Below are 19,158 nucleotides of genomic sequence, written 5' to 3'. Positions count from 1 at the left end.
TTACACTCATGAGTTTCTTCATCATTGTCAATGACAGCCAGTGATGTAGACTGGGGTGTTCACAGCATAACGTCACAGCACTCATGGAGTTTCATTAGACATCATGGGGGAACTGAACAGAATTATACACGAGGACTGCATTTTCCAGATCATCTGTTATATCTTATTCCACTCTTGTGTCATAATTCTGTACATGTCTATGCATGAGTCCAATGGAACTTACTCCTAAGCATATGGTTACAGCCGTAGCATCTTCTGGAGGCAACCATAATGCCAAATTCAGTACCTCATCTCGAAAACAATCTGGATATAAGCCAGGATACAGAGTGGCAATAAGGAATGCTAGCGCTCAGAGGCACCAGCTTCTCAGGATGATTGAAGGGGTCCGATACGACGTACTGACATTGCACAACATCCTGACATTGCAAGTAGCCAGTTGGCAGAGCAGAATGTCCTCTGAACATTAAGGGGGCCCAGGCCCCTAGAAAAAATAACCGGGGGTCAAAAGTGCTTCGGCCCCAAGGAGCCAGCGCCTATGCTATTGCTGAAATTTAATCTCCTGTTATCAATGCATGGAGAATGAACATTCATGGAGATAGCTTGGATTTCTCCTTAAATTCTCATTGTTGATTAGGATGAATGGACAAAATTAAAGGGAAATAATTTTAACCAGCAATAATCATTTGAGGGCCTTCTTCATGTGCCACTTCCATGGGATGTCTGGCAGCATGAGAACAGGCCATTTCAGTGATTGTGCACCACTTACAGAATGTTCTCCCAAGGGAGGCACACATGAAGGTGATGCATGGGCCTAATCAAAGTACAGTATATTGCCCAGCTGTGCATTTTAAAGGATCTCAGGGTTAATGTTTTCTCTCCCACACACTTTAATAAAATAATAATAATCCCAGGTTTTTGTTGGACCTTCCTTTGCGATGTATAACATCAGTTCCTCTTTCACAACACACAGTGAAAGAACGTTCATATTGATCTAGACTCTTTCCCAGTTCAGTTAGACAGATCCTAGTGCCCTTCTTGGCTGGTATGCAAGGAATTCTCCTTAGGATAGTTGCTGGATATCTATGCCGATGTTGTCTAATGGGGCCAAATACAAAGTATCACATTTACCCAGCTGAGGCAAAAAACAGCTGGTCCTCGTGCCAAAATGCAAATTGTTTTTCAAATAGCTTTCAGCTTTGAAACAACACTATATGTGCACTCAGGCTGCTTAACAAAAACAAGTGTAAAACAAGTCCCCCTAGAAGCTCGTTTCACAAGTTTCTAGATTCTGCCAAACTGAGAAAGATTTAACCCCTGCAGCACATCAGCTGATAAGATGGGGTGTTAAATCTTGCTCCTTTGGCATTACCTAATGGGCAGTTGGATATGGCTTATGGAAAATGGCCTCAGAGGCCAACTTGGATCCCCTGGCCAGTGGATCCCCTGGCCAGGGGGTTCTCCACACCTGAAACAGATAAATGAATGAAATGTCCACACAGTTTAAGACAGCCTACCCAATATTCTGTTGATAGGGACAAAAACATTGAATTTATTCTTAGCAATCAAATACTATTGTACAGTGACATGGGTGTCTTGGATGCAATCTAAATGGAAGCTTCAGTTTTCAGAACAGGGGTAAGCCCAGGGCTCGTGGTTTTGAAAGAACAAAGCTATCAGAAGGACTACAAGCACCGTATACTTCAGGAAGTGATTTGACACAACCACAGCAAATTGAAGTACTGTTTGAAGGATATTACTCATACCACTCATGAGCTAGTTAAATCTGCAGTAACTCTACTGGTAATGAATTGTCTGATAGAAATCAATCTATACAAATCTCTAAGCTCTCGGGCATCAGATTCTTGCTTGACAGCAAAGAAGCCATTTTCTTGATTACACTAACCATTGTTCTGAAAGAAACCTGCTCTCATATGAGCCGTTTCTGTAGAGTTCAGGAGAAATAAATGCAAATGCTAATTGAGTGGCAATAAAATAACTTGGAACCACAGATTGCTGTAAGAGAATTAGCATAGTCAAGGATAATCTCTTTCAAGCATCTCTCATGGAGATGGACATCTCTGCGTCTGGCAAAGGCTCACACTTGTGCGGAGGAAAAGTTAAGGGATAGAAATCTGCAAAGCAAAGATAAGAATAACCCTGGAAACACTTAAATTAGGAGTATTTAGGAGCTAATTTTGAAGAGGGGAAAAACCCCTGACTTTATATTCCTCCCCGTCTCTCTTATCGCATAGATTGGAAATCTGTTATTTCCTTTAAAAATACTAGCCGAGCTATGCAAAAGCTTCCTGACACCAGCCTTTCTGAATACTGCATGATTTAAATAAACCACAGCTGTACTAATCCAAATCAAGAAATGTTAAGAAGCACATTTGCAACTAAGATATCAGAATTGCAAATAGTTTAAGCGTTACAGAAAATGCACTAATAGTGTGGAATCAACAGCATTTCATAGAATCATAGAATTGAAGACTTGGACACCAAGGGTCATCTAGTACAACTCTCTGCAATTCAGGAATCTCAACTAAAGCATCCATGACAAATGGCCGTCAAACCTCTGCTTAAAAACTTCCAAGGAAGGAGAATATACAACCTCCTAAGGGAGTCCATTCCACTGTTGAATAGCTCTTACCATCAGAAAATTATTCCTGATATTTAGTTGGAATCATCTTTCTTTCAACTTGAAACCATTGGTTCAGGTCCTACCTTCTGGAGCAGGAGAAAACAAGCTTTCTTCATCTTCCATGTGACAGCCCTTTAGATATTTGAGGATGGCTATCATATCTCCTCTCAGCCTCCTCTTTTCCAGGCTAAACATACCCAACTCCTTCAACCATTCCTCATAAGGCTTGGTTTCTAGACCTTTGATTATCTTGGTTGTTCTCCTCTGCAAAGGTACCAACCTGTCAATATCATCTAATGGTCCCGCAGGTCATTTTTCACTAGAGCCATGATTATAAGAATGAGACACGGCTACATGGAAGATCACTAGGACTGATTTCACGTAAATAAATGAAACTTACATTGGAATAAATAACTGATTTATTCCAGTTTCCTAATGGAATAACAAGGTTTCTTCAAATGCAATGTTTAATTGAGACAATCAATAGAGGGGGAAAGCCAGTTCAAAACTATAAGAGAAAATTTTCATCTGAAATGGATGTAGACCTTTAAAAGACCATTCAGCAAACTGCAGAGCATCAGTAGAAAATAACACCATACTGAACTGACATAATTGGGTTTTACAATGTTGCAGTAAAATATTTTCACATGTCATAAACTTGAGTAATTAATTTATTTGGGGGTAGGATCCTTTCCCCCTACCATTAAAAAAATCATTCAGTAAGCACCTGGGTACAGTATGAAACATCTATAAATAGAAATGTGGGCTAGCATTGCTGACCAAGCATCCTTGACTTACAATAGTAGGGGAAACGCAATGTCCTATTAAACCAAATGTAGCATTATGTAATTGAAATTAGATCAGGTATGAAAGGTTGTAATGTAATAAAAACTGGCCATCACCATATCACTTCCATGAAATTTAAAGATCCAGCAACCATGGGACCTTTAAGGAATAAGGCATCACAGTATATCAGCAGTTATGATGGGGCAGAATGTGAACAGACCCTTAGAGGCAGGTGCTAAGCAATGAGGACAGCATAGTCTATACCAAAATATGTCTTAATAGCAGGTGAACTGCTGAGAAAGGAGGGAGTTCCATGGATTCTGTGCCAGTTACCAGGTTCGGGAGAAGGTTCTACTGTAGATTCCTGCATTGAGCTGGATGAGGTAACCTCAAAGTTTTCTTCCAGCTAGCTCTAAAATTCTAAGATTCCAGATCCATTTCAGAGAGCCCCAGGCATGTCACTCTAATGAATGTCCATTGTAAATGCTTGGTACAGATTTTCATCTCATGACCAAGTGGAATTCCAAGAAAAATATGAGGGGCTTGGCAGCTCTCCTGAGTAACACACAACCAGCTAGAGCAGTTCTGGCTTCTGTTGCATATGAATCTCGTTATCTGTTCATTAGGGTGCATCCCGGGACCACACAATTGGGTTATATAGGCAAGACACACCCACAAATTTGATTACTGTGATTTAAACGAAAGTACATGAAATAAAGTTGGAATAAATCAAAACACAGAGCCTAGGGCTTGTTGATCAGAAGGACGTCGGTTCAAATCCCTGTGACGGGATGAGCTTCCATTGCTCGGTTCCTGCTCCTGCCCACCTAGCAGTTCGAAAGCACATCAAAGTGCAAGTAAATAAATAGGTACCACTCCAGCAGGAAGGTAAACGGCGTTTCCATGCCCTGCTCTGGTTCACCAGAAGCAGCTTAGTCATGCTGGCCACATGACCCGGAAGCTGTCTGCGGACAAACGCCGGCTCCCTCGGCCAAGTTGGAATAAATCAAATCACTGACATCAATTTCCTGAAAATCCAGTTTACCCTTGAACATTTTAAATCTCAACTTTAATCTTAAAAAAGCACCAAATAAACTTGGAACCCAACATTCTATTACTCTCCAGGATCATACCAAGAATAGGATGCAGGAAAGGAAGGGAAGGACAATGCAGCTCAGAGTGACTTAGTTCACAATGAATCCTATTTAGTTCTATGGCACTAAATCAATACATTTAGCCCAGAAAGACTAAAACTTGAGCTTTTCTTCAGTCGCTAGAGTAAGAGGCAGAAGTAGCCCCACCCAGATATTCAACCCCCAGGTGCATCTCTTTATCCATAGATGTGAATGGCTGCTGATGAAACATTGCTTTATTGAAGACAACATTACAGTGCTGTTCTGGCCACCGCAGCAAATGACACAGCAAATGAAAAGCTGATCCAGAACTGGGGTTCCTACCTCCCCCATCAACTCTGATGGCATATCTGCCAATCATACGGCATTGGGTGAGACATCCCAGATTGACAAAAGCCACCCTGTCTTCTGATGTCAATCTGGATGTCCCACTTCATCTGCTGCTGCTCCCACTGCCACTGTGAGGCCTCCACTGAGGCACGCTGAGGCCCACTGCGGTCTCTGATGTACTTCAGGAAGCTGGGCCGCAGTTCTGGAAATGCACTTCCGGAAGCATGGCACCGGCTTCTGGAAGTATGGCAGAAGCCATGGTGGGCCTGGCAGAGGAGATCTTGACTTCATGGCGGCAGCAGCAATAAGCCAGCGAAGGTTAGGCAGAGGACAAGGGGAGGCACAGCAGGCTGAAGCGGCCTGGGTAGACAGGGCATGGTGGGGGTGTCCCCAATTTGGTATGTGATGGGTATGGCAAATCTTAATGGATTTAAACCAACACATCTTTATAAGTAGTATAAGCAATCAGCATTATTTCATGCAGCGCAGAATTTATTTTTTAATTACAAGGTTAGTGTAACTGCAGAATTTACCCAGTAATTAAATATGTTTCCACGGTCCCAGTTTTAAACTAAATCAAAGGTGTGCAGTTGATGGTGCTTTTAAATAGGGGTTGGGAAACACCCACAACTTTTCTTCCTGGAAGATAAGTCACTTGTATCTAATTAACTGTCTTTTAATACCACACAAAATGTCAAAGAGGTATTAGAGACAGCTGGAAAAAAGAGGCTAAAAATGCAGAGTGTCTAGCTATTCACCGAGTACATTTGAGCATTGGAAGCAAATGGTGTTTGCCCATGCGGGTCATGATTTGGTGCCAGATACTGCCCTGATCACAGGCAACAATAATAAAGCACCCCTGGCACTCCTCATGTGCATCAAAGCTATTGGCTCATGGCCAGTGATGATAATACTGTTCTTGCCAGTATATGGTCTCTGGTGTCAATTATGACCGGCTTTCAGTCTTGCACGAAGACCCTGTTTATCCAGTACTCAAACCCTTGGGGAGTTAATCACAGCAAACAAATTGCTATTCAAAACCAGGATCTCATCTTCAGTATGTGGCCAGATCACTGCAGCATCCCCACCCTCCATTGCTCAAATACTCACCATCACATGTGAGCTTGCCAAACCAACAGGTTGCATAGGAAAAGGGTTTTGTAGGCTAAAAGGTGGCAATAGGCTGGAGAAAGGCAATATGTTGCATAGAGAAAAGATCTGGAGGCTCACAACCTGGGGACAATGCCCAGTGAATTTTAGTAGCTAAAGGGGTGGCTGAATAAGGGCTAGGCTAGATCTCATGTTGCTCACATGTTTAATGTTGATTAAATAAAGAAATAAAAATAAATAGCCAGTGTGGAATGGCAAGCTGGAATGGGATCATAGCTGGGAAGGAGATCTTTTATCCCTTAACCCTTCCATGGTCCTGATATGAATTGGGGCCCTCCACATCTGCTATTTACAGTAGAAGAAATGCTTCCATTGGCATATTGCCAATGCTGTTATGCAGAAGTACTTGCATAACTGTCTTTTTATTTATCATCGTAGGCCACTTTGGGAGCCTTTTGGGCTGAAGAGTGGAGTGAAATATAAAGAGAGAAAGAAAGAAAGAAGGAAAGAAAGAAAGAAAGAAAGACCCGTTTGGTTCCACTGATTTTTTCCCCAAGCTGCCCAGCTGAAAAGCAGCACAAAAGGAAACAGAGATTGCTTAAATAAATGATGCTGTAATATGCTTTAGGTAAGCAGCCTTGAGCTTTGGAAAGGTGGGATTCAAGGGTTTTAAATAAATCCCTTTTCTAAATAAATTAGTCTGCATACATCAGTCAATAATTCCCCTCCATGGCTTCATATATATTTTTATTGAAAAAGTAAAGAAAGGTTCAGTATTTACTGCTGCCAATAAACATTTACTTTTGAGCCATTTTTCAAAGAAGCCATTCATATTTTGTCTGAAAATATGTAAACTGCTGCTACTGAACCTTAACAATACAGTCTGCTGCCTTGTATTCTAGAATAGCAATGATTTCCTTTCTCCTTGACCTTACCCAGCTATTGATATACAATGGGTTGGAGACAGACCTGTATTCTTAAGCCTATATATGTTTTCTCTGTCCAGCTGTGTTCAGTGGAGCCTACTCCCAGGAAACTGTGCACAGGATTAGCACCTAATTTAGCTGTGCTTAACAGTGCAGTCCTATACTTCTAACTCTTCTGAGTTGAACAAGATGAAGTGTGTATTCGTTTGCAGCTTTAATCTCACTGAAATCAGCAGGAGGTTTACTCACTTTAAGCGCATTGCTTCCAATTGGAACTTAAAGGATTACTAACCCAACCTGGATTCAACTCACAGACTTTGAATGAATATAAAGGATGCAATCCATGGTGAACTCTCCTGCCCACCTCTCATGATAGCATAGGTGCTTCTCAGCATCTCCCATAAATGTGAATGGGATTCCTGCTGGAATGTACCCAATGGCTCTGGAATGAATGAACCAGTGTTCCCTTCGTCAGAATGTCACAGTGCAAAGATCCCTTCAGAGCTGTAAGCTTTGATTTAAAATTGTAATGCTCAACCTTTTCTCACACTAACACATTCTGACTTGTAGGATCTCACATATATCATCTCCACACTGAAACTACCATAGGAAAAATAACAATTTACTTTTATAGCACTGTTATTGGGCACTGAGGGACGCGGGTGGCGCTGTGGGTAAAACCTCAGTGCCTAGGACTTGCCGATCGCATGGTCGGCGGTTCGAATCCCCGCGGCGGGGTGCGCTCCCGTCGTTCGGTCCCAGCGCCTGCCAACCTAGCAGTTCGAAAGCACCTCTGGGTGCAAGTAGATAAATAGGGACCGCTTACCAGCGGGAAGGTAAACGGCGTTCCGTGTGCTGCGCTGGCTTGCCAGATGCAGCTTGTCACGCTGGCCACGTGACCCAGAAGTGTCTACAGACAGCACTGGCTCCCGGCCTATAGAGTGAGATGAGCGCACAACCCTAGAGTCTGGCAAGACTGGCTCGTACGGGCAGGGGTACCTTTACCTTTACCTTTATTGGGCACTGTAGGGAAATCCTTCACAAGGGAAAGGAATGATATGCACACTCTGGAAAAAAAGATGTATCTCCATGCAATAACTGGTATGCCATTTGGGATTTTATGGAATATCAGGAAAATGCAATGCACATTCAATGGACATTCTGTTCCTGGTAGAATATAAGAAATTGTGGACAATATCCTACTTGTGATAGAATAGATTCTTCGAATTTAAGTCACTTACGTCCATGGATTTCAGTGGGTGTGCTATGAAACGTGGGATATCACCCTATGCTCCAGAAATTATTAATTATAATAAGGGCTGTAACTCAGCTAAAGCAATGTTAACAGCACAATCCTTATCAGGTCTACTCAGAAGTGACCCCCATTGAATAAAATGGGACTTACCCCCTTATAAATGGGATTAGCATCGCAGCCATGGGCTACATTCACACAGCAAATTATTGCACTTTCGTGTTAATTTCTGCATCATATTTGAGCCTTCACAGAACGTAAAAGCCACTTCCAGAAATACAGTGGAATACAGTGCAAGTATTGTGCTCATTTCTATTTAATACAAGTTTAAGGCTCATTATTTGCAAGCAGCTTTTTTCCCTGGAAGCAAATAACAAAGAAATGCATGCTAAACTTCTGCTGTATTCCAATACAGTTCCACAAGTGGCTTTTATGTCCTGTGAAAGCTCAAATTATGATGTGGAAATTATAACAGTCAGGGAAACATCGGGGGAAATAAAATAAGCTGCCGTGCGAATGCAGCCATAGTTTGTTAGTCATGATTAAGTCGATTAATTCATCAATCAAATCTGCATTACTTTGCCTATAGGAAAAAAAAAATCTAAAGAGGGGAGACATATTTTCTTTCTCGTTTATATGATTGCAAGGGGCCAGAAGTGACACACTGCAAGATGGCAGGTGGGCGTGGGAGAGAGTGATAGCAGCAGCAAAAATGCGCAGAGAGGAAGACAGGGAGGAAAGAGTGGCTGGCAAGCACACAGCAGCAAATGAGAGATAAGGAGCAAAGAGGGAGAGTAACCTCTGTCCCAGCAAAGACACGGGAGCCGAATACTAATTGAAAGTGGGAGAAAAGGAAAACTGTGGAGGGAGAGGAGCAGAGTGAGAAGACAGCTGTGAGGGGAACAGCTGTGAAAGAGTTACAAAATTGATAGCCTGAGGTTGCAAGCTTAGTGGTGAGGCCAAACATAGTAGTGAACCACTACAGGTCTATGCCACACAAGGAATCATAGAAATGTAGCGTTGTAGAGTTGAAAGGGACCACGGGCATCATCTAGTCCAACCCCCTGCGATGCAGGAATCTTTTGGCCCAATGTGGAATGCACGGGAGGTGGTTTGTGGGTTCACATTTGAGAAGCAAGGATGAAAAGCCTCATTTTATTTAAGTGAACAATCCCGTTCAAGAAAACTGTGTAGCTATTGTTTATGCTGTGAATCAGTGTGCAAATTCTCCCATCAATCCTTGCCCATTTCATCAGTGGTAAGCTAAACCCTGACTTTTTAATAATGAAAAGTTTCTGCTCACATGTATATCTTTTTAAAGTGTGGTTTAATGCTTTGGGCAACTCTTAATTGTTTAGGCAGGGACGCGGGTGGCACTGTGGGTTAAACCACAGAGCCTAGGGCTTGCCGATCAGAAGGTCGGCGGTTCGAATCTCCGTGACTGAGTGAGCTCCCGTTGCTTGGTCCCTGCTCCTGCCAACCTAGCAGTTTGAAAGCACATCAAAGTGCAAGCAGATAAATAGATACCGCTCTGGCGGGAAGCTAAACGTCGTTTCCGTGCGCTGCTCTGGTTCGCCAGAAGTGACTTAGTTATGCTGGTCACATGACCTGGAAGCTGTCTGAGGACAAACGGCGGCTCCCTCAAATATAAAGCGAGAGGAGCGCCGCAACCCCAGAGTCGTCCGCAACTGGACTTAACAGTCAGGGGGCCCTTTACCTTTACCTAATTGTTTAGGCAGTCATAAAAGACCAACTCAATATAGTCAATGCTGCATATAGTAAATACCTCAATCACTTTGCACCAGGGGTGCAAACTTGAATAAAGTATTATGGGGGCCCAGGTAAGCCCCGCCCTGCATAATTGATCATATGACGCAGTGCACACACACCACTTGAATGGGAATGGCCATCAACTTTGTGGCGGCCTCGCTCCCTCAAATATTTTATTGTGGGGGCCGAAGCCCCCATGGCCCTAAGGAGTTTGCTCCTATGCTTTGCATGTTAACTACCAAACATAGTTAGGTAGCTGAGCCAACCAGAAATGGTATGTGCACATTTCATGAACCAGTTCTCCCCACTGCAAAACTTAGCTCTTCTGGGTGATTTCCTCCCCATTGCTTTGTGAACAGATGCAAAATGTTCATAAAGGGCAGGTATCAGGGCAAAGAGAACATGGAGAGCACAAGGCCTGTGGCTTATTATTTACTGACCCCCTACATGCGTTGATTCTCATTATTGTTCTTACATTTTTCATGTCGTTTTAGGCCGATTCCTTAATCCCACTTTAAAGCACATTGCAAATACATAATCTCTCAACACATGCCTGAGCGTGTGTATTCCACGCATACAATGTACAGTAAGCAAACATTTTTGCCTACAGGTTTGTACTGTCACGGCGTAGGTCTCACTTGCTGATAGAGAAAAGACTGAGTAACTAAATTATTAGAGCTACCTTCCTATCACTAGGAGCACTCTGCCATCTGCTGGACCCCTCATTTGCCTGCAGTCTTGTGAATGTGCTCTTCCGATGGAAGCAGGTCCAAAGTCCATCTGAGCTAGATGGGAATTGTAGTCTGTATTGTTGTATGTATAGAACTGATGTGTCTAAAGTACACAGGTGCCTTGTAAAAAGGTAGCACTGTCTTAATATGAAGCCTTTGCCAAGTACATTATTTCTATCCCTAAATAGGGTAATAACATTACCACTTTCATCTTAGATAATTTTAGAAAGTACGTTTCAATTCAAAGTGTTGGTGCTGACCTTTAAAGCCCTAAACGGCCTCGGCTTAGTATACCTGAAGGAGCATCTCCACCCCCTTTGTTCAGCCCTGAGGTCCAGTGCTGAGGCCCTTCTGACCGTAAAAAGTGAGGTTGCCTTCTCAGTAGTGGCGCCCAGGAAATAAACAACTATCTGACTTTTAGAAGACATCTGAAGGCAGCCCTGTTTAGGGAGGTTTTTAATGTCTGATGTTTTATTGTATTTCTAATATTTTGTTGGAAGCCGCCCATAGTGGCTGAGGAAACCCAGCCAGATGGGCGGGGTATAAATAATAAATTACTATTATTATATTATTATTATTATTATTATCTTTGGGGGGCAAGTTTTAGTAATGGCACTTGTAATCATGGATGTTTCCATAGGACAGCTTGTAGGTGTCACATACAGTGAAATGCCTAAGAATCACTGCATGTCGGTTACCAAACATTGTCAGGTACTAACTCTAAGCAGCCTCTCTAAGGCTTTCCAGCCACCCAAGTCCCATAATATCTTCATGGTGCCAAATCTACTTTCCTCAGAGTCTATCTTTTCATGAGATCTTTGACTTCTCCTTTTTAAACTTCGTTCTTAATCATAACCAAAATTCGGAAGCATTTTAAGTAGTTTTAACTACTTTTATATATTCTGTTTTGTTGACGGGCAACACACACACACAATTTCCTGTAGGCTCTTTTATAAAAGCTAGCTGAGGCAACCACCTGCTAATAAAGCTCGGTCCTCAAACATGAGGAAAAGATTTCAAAGGATGAGAAAATGACCCAGAAAAGGCCCAAGATCCTATTACAAGTCTTGTAGTCCAACCCTAAATGTGCTTATTGAAAAGTAAGTCCCACTTAGTTCAGTGGGACCTGCTTCCTAGTAAGCATGCTTAGAAGTGCAGTCTTAACTGAAGTCTGGCTTTGAAGAAATATCATTAGCACAACCTATTCATTCAAAGCTATCTTAGAATCCTTTTCACCAGAGACTCAAGGGTGGTTTCCATGTACATGTTTATGAGGACTGTGCCATCAAGTAATGACTTGCATGCGTACATGCCACCAGGTGTCATCACAGATGCCTTGCTTTTCAGTAGCATCAGTTCATACGATTAGAAGGGTGCATAATCAAGTCTAGAGTCATCAAGCGGCATACATTTGTGAACTAGACCTAAGAGAATGCCTTTTTAGGGTTTTAGAAAAGTTTTGACTGCAATCTTAGACTGGTTCCTATTTACATATTTGTTTGTTTGTTACTGATAGTACTAACCAAGAAATAATCTGAAACCATTTTAAGTAAGGGCACTTAATTATCTACTATAGGCATGAGGAACACTTGACTCTCCAGATACTGCTGAACTGCAACTCCCATCATCCCTTGCCATTGGCCACACTTCCAGGGGCTGATGGGAATTGTAATTCAGTAACATTTGGAGAGCTCCCTGCACCTGATCTGCTGCAGCACATGGTTGGAATTCTATCCTCTGATCTGCTTTTACTCCAGTCAAAAAGTAACACTAGTCCTAAAGCGTCTGTTAGTCGTTGTTACCTGGAGGCCCCTCCTAGCCCTAGGGTGCTACTGTAAAAGCGCTGGTTAAGATATTGAGATAAAAATCAGAGCCAATGATTTCACCAGCAATTTTTTTTGCTGATAGCATCTCTTTAACTATGTAATTCTACTTGAATTCTAGTTGAATTCAATGGGACTTGCTCCAAATCCCAAGTTAGCCAACTGGATTTTAGAAAGACTGAAGGAAATCACTAACTCATGGACAAATACTCGATTACTAATTCCAACAAAATTTATAACGTGTGTGTTTGTAGCAGGGATAGCTAGTATCTGAGGGTTAACATGACAGGAAATAAAAGTTTCATAAATGGTGAACAGGTCTTCAGTTAGGTATCACCACTAGACATACTAAATATGATATTAACATCAGGTTATTAATATTAAAATGTAATAAATTTCAACCCAAGTTTTCCTGCTCTAAATATAACATAGCACTGGCTTATATTATATTATATTATTATATTATATTATGTTATGTTATATTATATTATATTATATTATATTATAATATTATATTATATTATATTATATTATATTATATTATATTATATTATATTATATTATATTATATTATATTATATTATATTATTATATTATGTGATTTAGAATATCCAGATTAGTTATCAGTCAATTGCCACCGAAATGTTCCAGGAGCAGGTGAGGAAACCACTTGTAGGCCAAGGAGCAGATCAGGAACCTGCTGCTCTAGAACCGACCCAGGCTAGAGTAATCAGTTTGTAGATTGCAGGCCAAGCAGCATTAGGTTGGTGAACATATAAATACAAAAACAGTATTCTGAAAATGCAGAATCTAAACCAAGAGTGCCAAGTTGAAATATAACAGGGAAAGCTTTCCCATTAATAAATGATCTCACAATCTAATCAACGGTGCTGAGGGATTTTTTAAAATTCAGTTTCTTGAAAAATATAGTGTACTGCATTGCAAGTCAGTGTACCTCCTTCCTTTTGTGTGTGAGGGTGGCTCCTCCATTGAAGTAAAGAAGGAATATCTTGAAGGCTCTGTATTTGCATCGTGACTGCTGCACCACATCTCAGATTCCGACACTGACTTCCAATCCCTTCCCAATGCCATCACAAATGCCTAACCTTTAAAGGGCTCCATAACCTTTCCCCAAACTGTCTCCCCATCCATCTTTCCCAATATATCTCTGCCTATGACCTCAAACATTACCACTGTCGGCCACTTATTCCCTTGCTGTCTCTTATCCCAGAATACCTAAATGGCTGCCAAACCTTTTTACTTCCTTCCTCGAAACCATCTTTCGTTTGAGGTTCTTTCCTAAACTGAACATCCAGTGGCAACTGCAATGAAGTCTTAAGTATTTGTAACTCCATTCACCACACTGATTTAATTATCAGTCTAACATTTCCCCACCTCCCTTTCCTCTTTGCCCTCTCTTTTCCTCGTTGTCAAACTTCAGATTGGGAGTCTATTGGGGAAGGGACCTGGCTAAAGCATCATGTACATTGATGGTGCTGCAAAAAAATAAATAAATAACAGATTACTGAATTAGGCCAATGGTTCATTTTATAAAACATGCTTGACTATATTTACAAGTGCCTTTTCTCTAAACTGTCCACCAAATTCAGATTTTAAAACAAAGGTGGGGATTCCAGGTGTTGTTGCTGGCAGCTGGGATAGCTCAGTCGGTAGAGCATGAGACTCTTAATCTCAAGGTCATGAGTTTGAGCCCTGCATTGGGCAAAATATTCCTGAATTGCAGGGGGTTGGACTAGATAACCTTCATGGTACTTCCAACACTACAGTTCTACCATGATCATTGTTGATGTTGGGTGGACCTGATGGGAGCTGGAGTCCAACTACTTCTGGAGAATCACTGGTTCCCCACCCCTTTTAAAAACACCCACTATCACATGAAGTGACAGCTGTGCTTTCCCCCATAACATATCCTTTCTCTGTTTTCTTAAAGATTTCTTTTTTTAAAAAAAAGTGGTTTGTACTAGCTTTCTATTTCCTAATATTGCAGACCAATGTCCCCTTATTATCTGAGTGACATGGATTATTCAGATCTCAATAGCAGCACTCTATTTCTAGGAAAAAAGACAGGAGTAGCAATTCCTTCCTAGAAATCCCTTCGTCTGCCTTGAAAGGCCTCATCCTTAACAAGAGAAGTATGGGAGTGAGGAAAATGCACTCTGCATGTATTCCAAAGTCTTCTCTCCTTTGAATCATGTCCACATGCTCAAGTGTTATGCTTCAGAACACAGGTTCTGAAACCAGCCTTGGATGCTACAGTTAACAGCAGTTAGCAGAATCAATAGGATTCTCCCCAGATCAATTAGACATTTTTAAGAGCCTTGCATGTAACCATTGTTGATCAGGCAAAATGAAGCAAAATGTCAGTTGCCAAACCTGTTCCCTGTTCCATCTGTGCAGCTGTCCTCTTGAAGTCTCTTTCTACACGATCAACCAAGAGCCCTTAAAAACTACCCATTTGACTCTTCCATAAGCTTTCCAAGGCAGCAGCCTGCTTCATCAGGTGAAAGTTAATGAATAGGGTAAAAAGGGATGTTGCTTGCAAAAGCTTATGCCACAACAGAATAGTTCGTTTCTACAATGCCACAGGAGCAATGGTTGCCCCTGCTATAACACAGCTCTCCTTTAGGAATGTTCATTTTCATTGCAGGAAGCTGCATTTGGCAATGAACTCCCTAAGCTTTTGAATGTGTGGGGTGTGCTTTGGGGTCATGTGGGCACATCCCTGTTCTTCTTCTCCCCCTTCTTCAAGTTCTTGGCTTTAAAACCCTTGGCATCGCCCTCTTAGAAAATGCCTGTATCAACTGGGGGCAGAATGGAACACATTCCTTTAAAGACAGTATGACAAATTGCAATTCTAATCATCTTAGCTGGCAGCGATTTTTCTGCTCAGGCTATCACTTCATTCAGTCTCCTCCTCCCCTGCTCAGCTTTCAATTTTTAAGATATTGTACCTTTATTCTTACAGTCGTGTGTTGTGAGGTATCTGTTTGTTCTTAATTCAATGCGAGCGCAAACTGACAGAATTACATTTCTCTTGCAGTTACATTGCATTGCATGGGAGCAACAATTCAGACCTTAATGTTAACTAAGCCCCATTCGGTTACTGTTTTTACCTCCAGTATAGCAAAGGGGTAGCATCATAGGAGACTCTACTGAACTGAACAAAAATCTAATCAAGGAACCCTCCCATTACCTGGATGATTTAAACAAAAAATGAAATAATTTCATAGCTGTCATTTTGGTAGTGCCAGGGACAACTGTTCTTTGTTCCATCAAATATATCCCCTAAGGAGATGTACATTCCAGCTGAGGAACTTCATGAAAAACAGAGCATTTTCAGATTTGATTTTATCGTGGTATTATTTTTGCTACTTGACCCTTGCAATAGCTACATTGTGCCTGTTACTGAAGCCTTCTAGAAAACCCTCTGAGCCTTACAAAAGAGAAATATCAAGATGATGCCAAGTGAGAGACGGAAGGATGGTCACATGTGCATACTGTATATACTAAAAATTCATCTGAATCTATGTCATAGGAGACTGCTGTTCCAGAAAAGCAATGTTCCCTGTAGCAGGCTCATCACACAGGCAAGAGCCATTTCTACCCCCAAATAGAGGACTCATTCTGTGCTCACTTTTCAGTTGCTTTCCTCCCCCCAAATCAAGGAAATGTTCCTGAGAGTGCTGTGATTTATTGAGAAAGGGATGGGGCAGAGTAATTCTAATATGGAGAATTGCAAAAAGGAAAATGGCTGATCGGTAGCTCTTGCAGCTATTGCTGTTCAGAATCAACAATCCACTTGCAGCTTTTTTGCTGCTTCCCCAATCATCCTCTTGCTATGCACCCTTTCCTACACCAAGAGAGGCCTTGGGGGTTGAAACATCCCTCAAGAATCTATCTCTTTTTTTAAGCATAAAGCATATGCCAGAATGTGGACTTCTGAATTACTGAGGCAGCCTTTACAAGGCAGTGAACAGGCTTGGGATATATGGTCCCGTGCCATGTGCAACCACGCACAAGGATGCTATCTTGCCACCCCTCCCAATTTGCCCACTCCTTCTCCTCCTGCATATGTGTAGCAACTCTGCCCAGTGAGACAACAGGCTGCTTCTGGACACTGCTTTTAGAAGAGTAGGCAGAGGAACCTGGTGACAAATGTCTTTCCCCCTATTATGGAAAGATGGTGTGCTGAATATCCATCTTCCCAGTATATTCTGCTGTGGGAAGGTGAAAATATACACTATGTCTAGCAGTGGACAGGATTAAACAGCCGGTGCCCCTGAACCTGCAGGAAAAGGCAGGAAGAAAGCCCCAAATGCCGCTGTCCTGCAAGCTCTTGTCCCCACATTCTCTCCCTGCATCTCTAAAGCATTTCTTCAGGGAACAAAGAGCCGCCTTCACAAAGCAAATACCCATGCAGAAAGGGTTGACATGACATTCAGTCACAATGCATGCAGAGGTAAATAAGAGCACACCCCACATAGGCAGGGCCCATGGGGGCTTCCATTATGGAGCAGGGTGGGGTCCTGCCTACACCACAATCAGTCATGACTGCAGCCAACCTTATGTAATACATTGAAAGCACAAGAGAGAGATCCTTGGAAGTCTCTAGCCAAAATGCAAAGCAGATGGTACGATCTGGTCCGAAGGGGGTCAAGTGGCAGGACAGGAGTAGAGCAGGACTACCCTGAGCAGGCAATGGTGCAACCATCTTCCAGAGGGAAATTTAGCTGGATGGATGGGTGCATTCTCCATAGTTTAATCGCCTCACGCCCTGCCCCACGAGCCCTCCCAGGCTCTCTGGAGCAGCTGAATGCCAAAGTCATGATTCCCACCCCACTCACACACACACTTGCTTAATGCACAAGAGCACCTGCTGCCCTAACTCCACCAACACAGGAGCAAAGGGTTTCTGGGGAGGGGAGGGGAGGATTTGAATGAACTGAACATTCATGACTCACAAGCGTTGGTGACAGCGAAGCTGTTGGCCACCTCCAGATTGTCGATGTGGGGCGACAGTCGGAACTCTGAAGTGGAAAATTGAACCATCCCTACCCGAAATGCACTGTATTCCTGATCAGCTCCCCTGGGGAAGAGCCCCCCTGTAGGATGACAAACACACATAAAGACAGAACAAGAGAGACACACAGAGAGGACATCAGTGCTGCAGGCTCGGCAGTAGCGCTGCCAGACTCACAAAGAGAAAGAGACCTTCGTTTATTTGCCATGGGACTTGCCTCAGATTGCCAGTTTCACTGACCTTAGGGATGATCTATATCCTAAAATCTCAGCCATCTCTCTCCCCTTCAGGGTCCGGATACCCAAACTGAGCTTGGCAGGGGAAGGGGGGCAATATCTGGAAAGCACATGGTGTGCTGCCTTCCTCACATGAAGGGTGCAATCCAGATCCATTCAGAGCAATGAAAGGTGGGAGGTTTTAGCTTCCCCATCCTGATTTCAGTGGGATGTGGATTGCACCTTCCCAAATGTCACCAGTGAAGTGTTTAGTTTTAAGCCATGAACTGGCTTGGGGAAAGGAGTTGCTTCTAGTGGGATGGGATTCGAGAAGATGGGTAAGCTTTGGATTTAAGAAGGGGGGGGGGCACAGGAGTTGATCTAAAATGAAGGCACTTTCCCTTTTTTTGGCAAGCATCCACTCCAGCAAGAAAAGGCTGGATTTAAGGGTGCATGCCATGAATACGGCAATTGGACCTGAGTGGTGACCGTGTGCCAGAATCTCATCTAACTATATATATATATATATATATATATATATATATATATATGGGAACCTCTCTGACGGGGCCACTCACCTATTTGTATGCCGTTGGAGTAGACCCCCCAGATGAGTCCCCAAACCAAAGGAGCCAGGAAGAGAGCAATCTGCCGGATCTTTTGCATTGCCATGAAAAGTAGAGCATCCACAAAGCCACAGAATATTCCTTTGCTGCAGCCGCCGCTGCCTTCTCCTCCCTTGCCCGTTTGTCGCTCAGCAAATTAGATCCTCTGCATCTTGGGCGAGCAGATGAAGGACCCGAGCTGGAAATGAGCCCTCAGCGGGAGAAGAAGAAGAGGAGGAGGAAGAGGAAGAAGGGGGTGGATAGAGAAGCAGCCTTGGCCCGCTGCTGCAGTGCTCCCGAGGCCAGCCCGGGGAAGGGAAGAGGCGCCTGGGATGCCGTTTTCAACGCTGCTCTTGTGCTGCCGTCGCCTCGGTACAGCTCCTTCGCCGGCGAGCACACGCATTCGCCCAGCTCTGCCTCTCTCGCCCTCACACACACGCACTCACACACTCACACGCGCGCACACACCGCACACTCGCGCACAGCCAGGCAAAGCGAGCGAAGGGAAGAGGCGGCGTGCGCGTGCGCCGCCGGAGAGAGAGCCTCCTTATACCCCCCCCTCCGTACGCCCCCTCCCCGCGTAGGCCTGTACGCGCGCGCGAGCTCGGCGCGCCTTGGCCAAGGCACCGCTGCTGCTGCTGCTGCTGTTGGGGGCGGCTGGGCTCGCCAAGAGGCTGGTCCTTTTCAGCACCACGGACAACGCCACGGAAGACAGCCGGGGACAGCCAGGCTTCGGTCCAAAGCAGCTCCTTCCGTGCCCCCTACGGCTGCAGCGAAGAGCTCTCTCTCCCCCCC

At 43.3% G+C, this 19,158-nt stretch overlaps 1 protein-coding gene across 7 annotated transcripts in view; it reads right to left on the bottom strand.

Moving 5' to 3' along the window:
- The window catches only part of GRIA2 (glutamate ionotropic receptor AMPA type subunit 2), a 76,344-nt gene extending 57,186 nt beyond the window's left edge, over positions 1–19,158 (bottom strand). For 3 of the 7 annotated variants that reach the window (XR_003708198.2, XM_028743684.2, XM_028743686.2), the window contains exons 1-2: positions 18,337–19,157; positions 17,485–17,625 (exon numbers count right to left, since the gene is read on the bottom strand). Coding sequence is in view for 6 of the 7 variants with exons in the window: in XM_028743684.2 (XP_028599517.1) it covers positions 17,485–17,625; positions 18,337–18,430 (235 nt within the window). In the remaining variant the exon portion in view is untranslated. Of the gene's footprint in view, positions 1–17,484; positions 17,626–18,336 lie in introns of all 7 variants that reach the window. The other 4 variants (XM_028743687.2, XM_028743682.2, XM_028743681.2 and 1 more) reach the window with 3 other exon arrangements.

This window comes from Podarcis muralis, chromosome 9 (genome assembly GCF_964188315.1).
Source record: "Podarcis muralis chromosome 9, rPodMur119.hap1.1, whole genome shotgun sequence".
In the NCBI taxonomy this organism is placed as follows: Eukaryota; Metazoa; Chordata; class Lepidosauria; order Squamata; family Lacertidae; genus Podarcis; species Podarcis muralis.
This window is presented reverse-complemented; position numbering and strand designations above follow the sequence as displayed.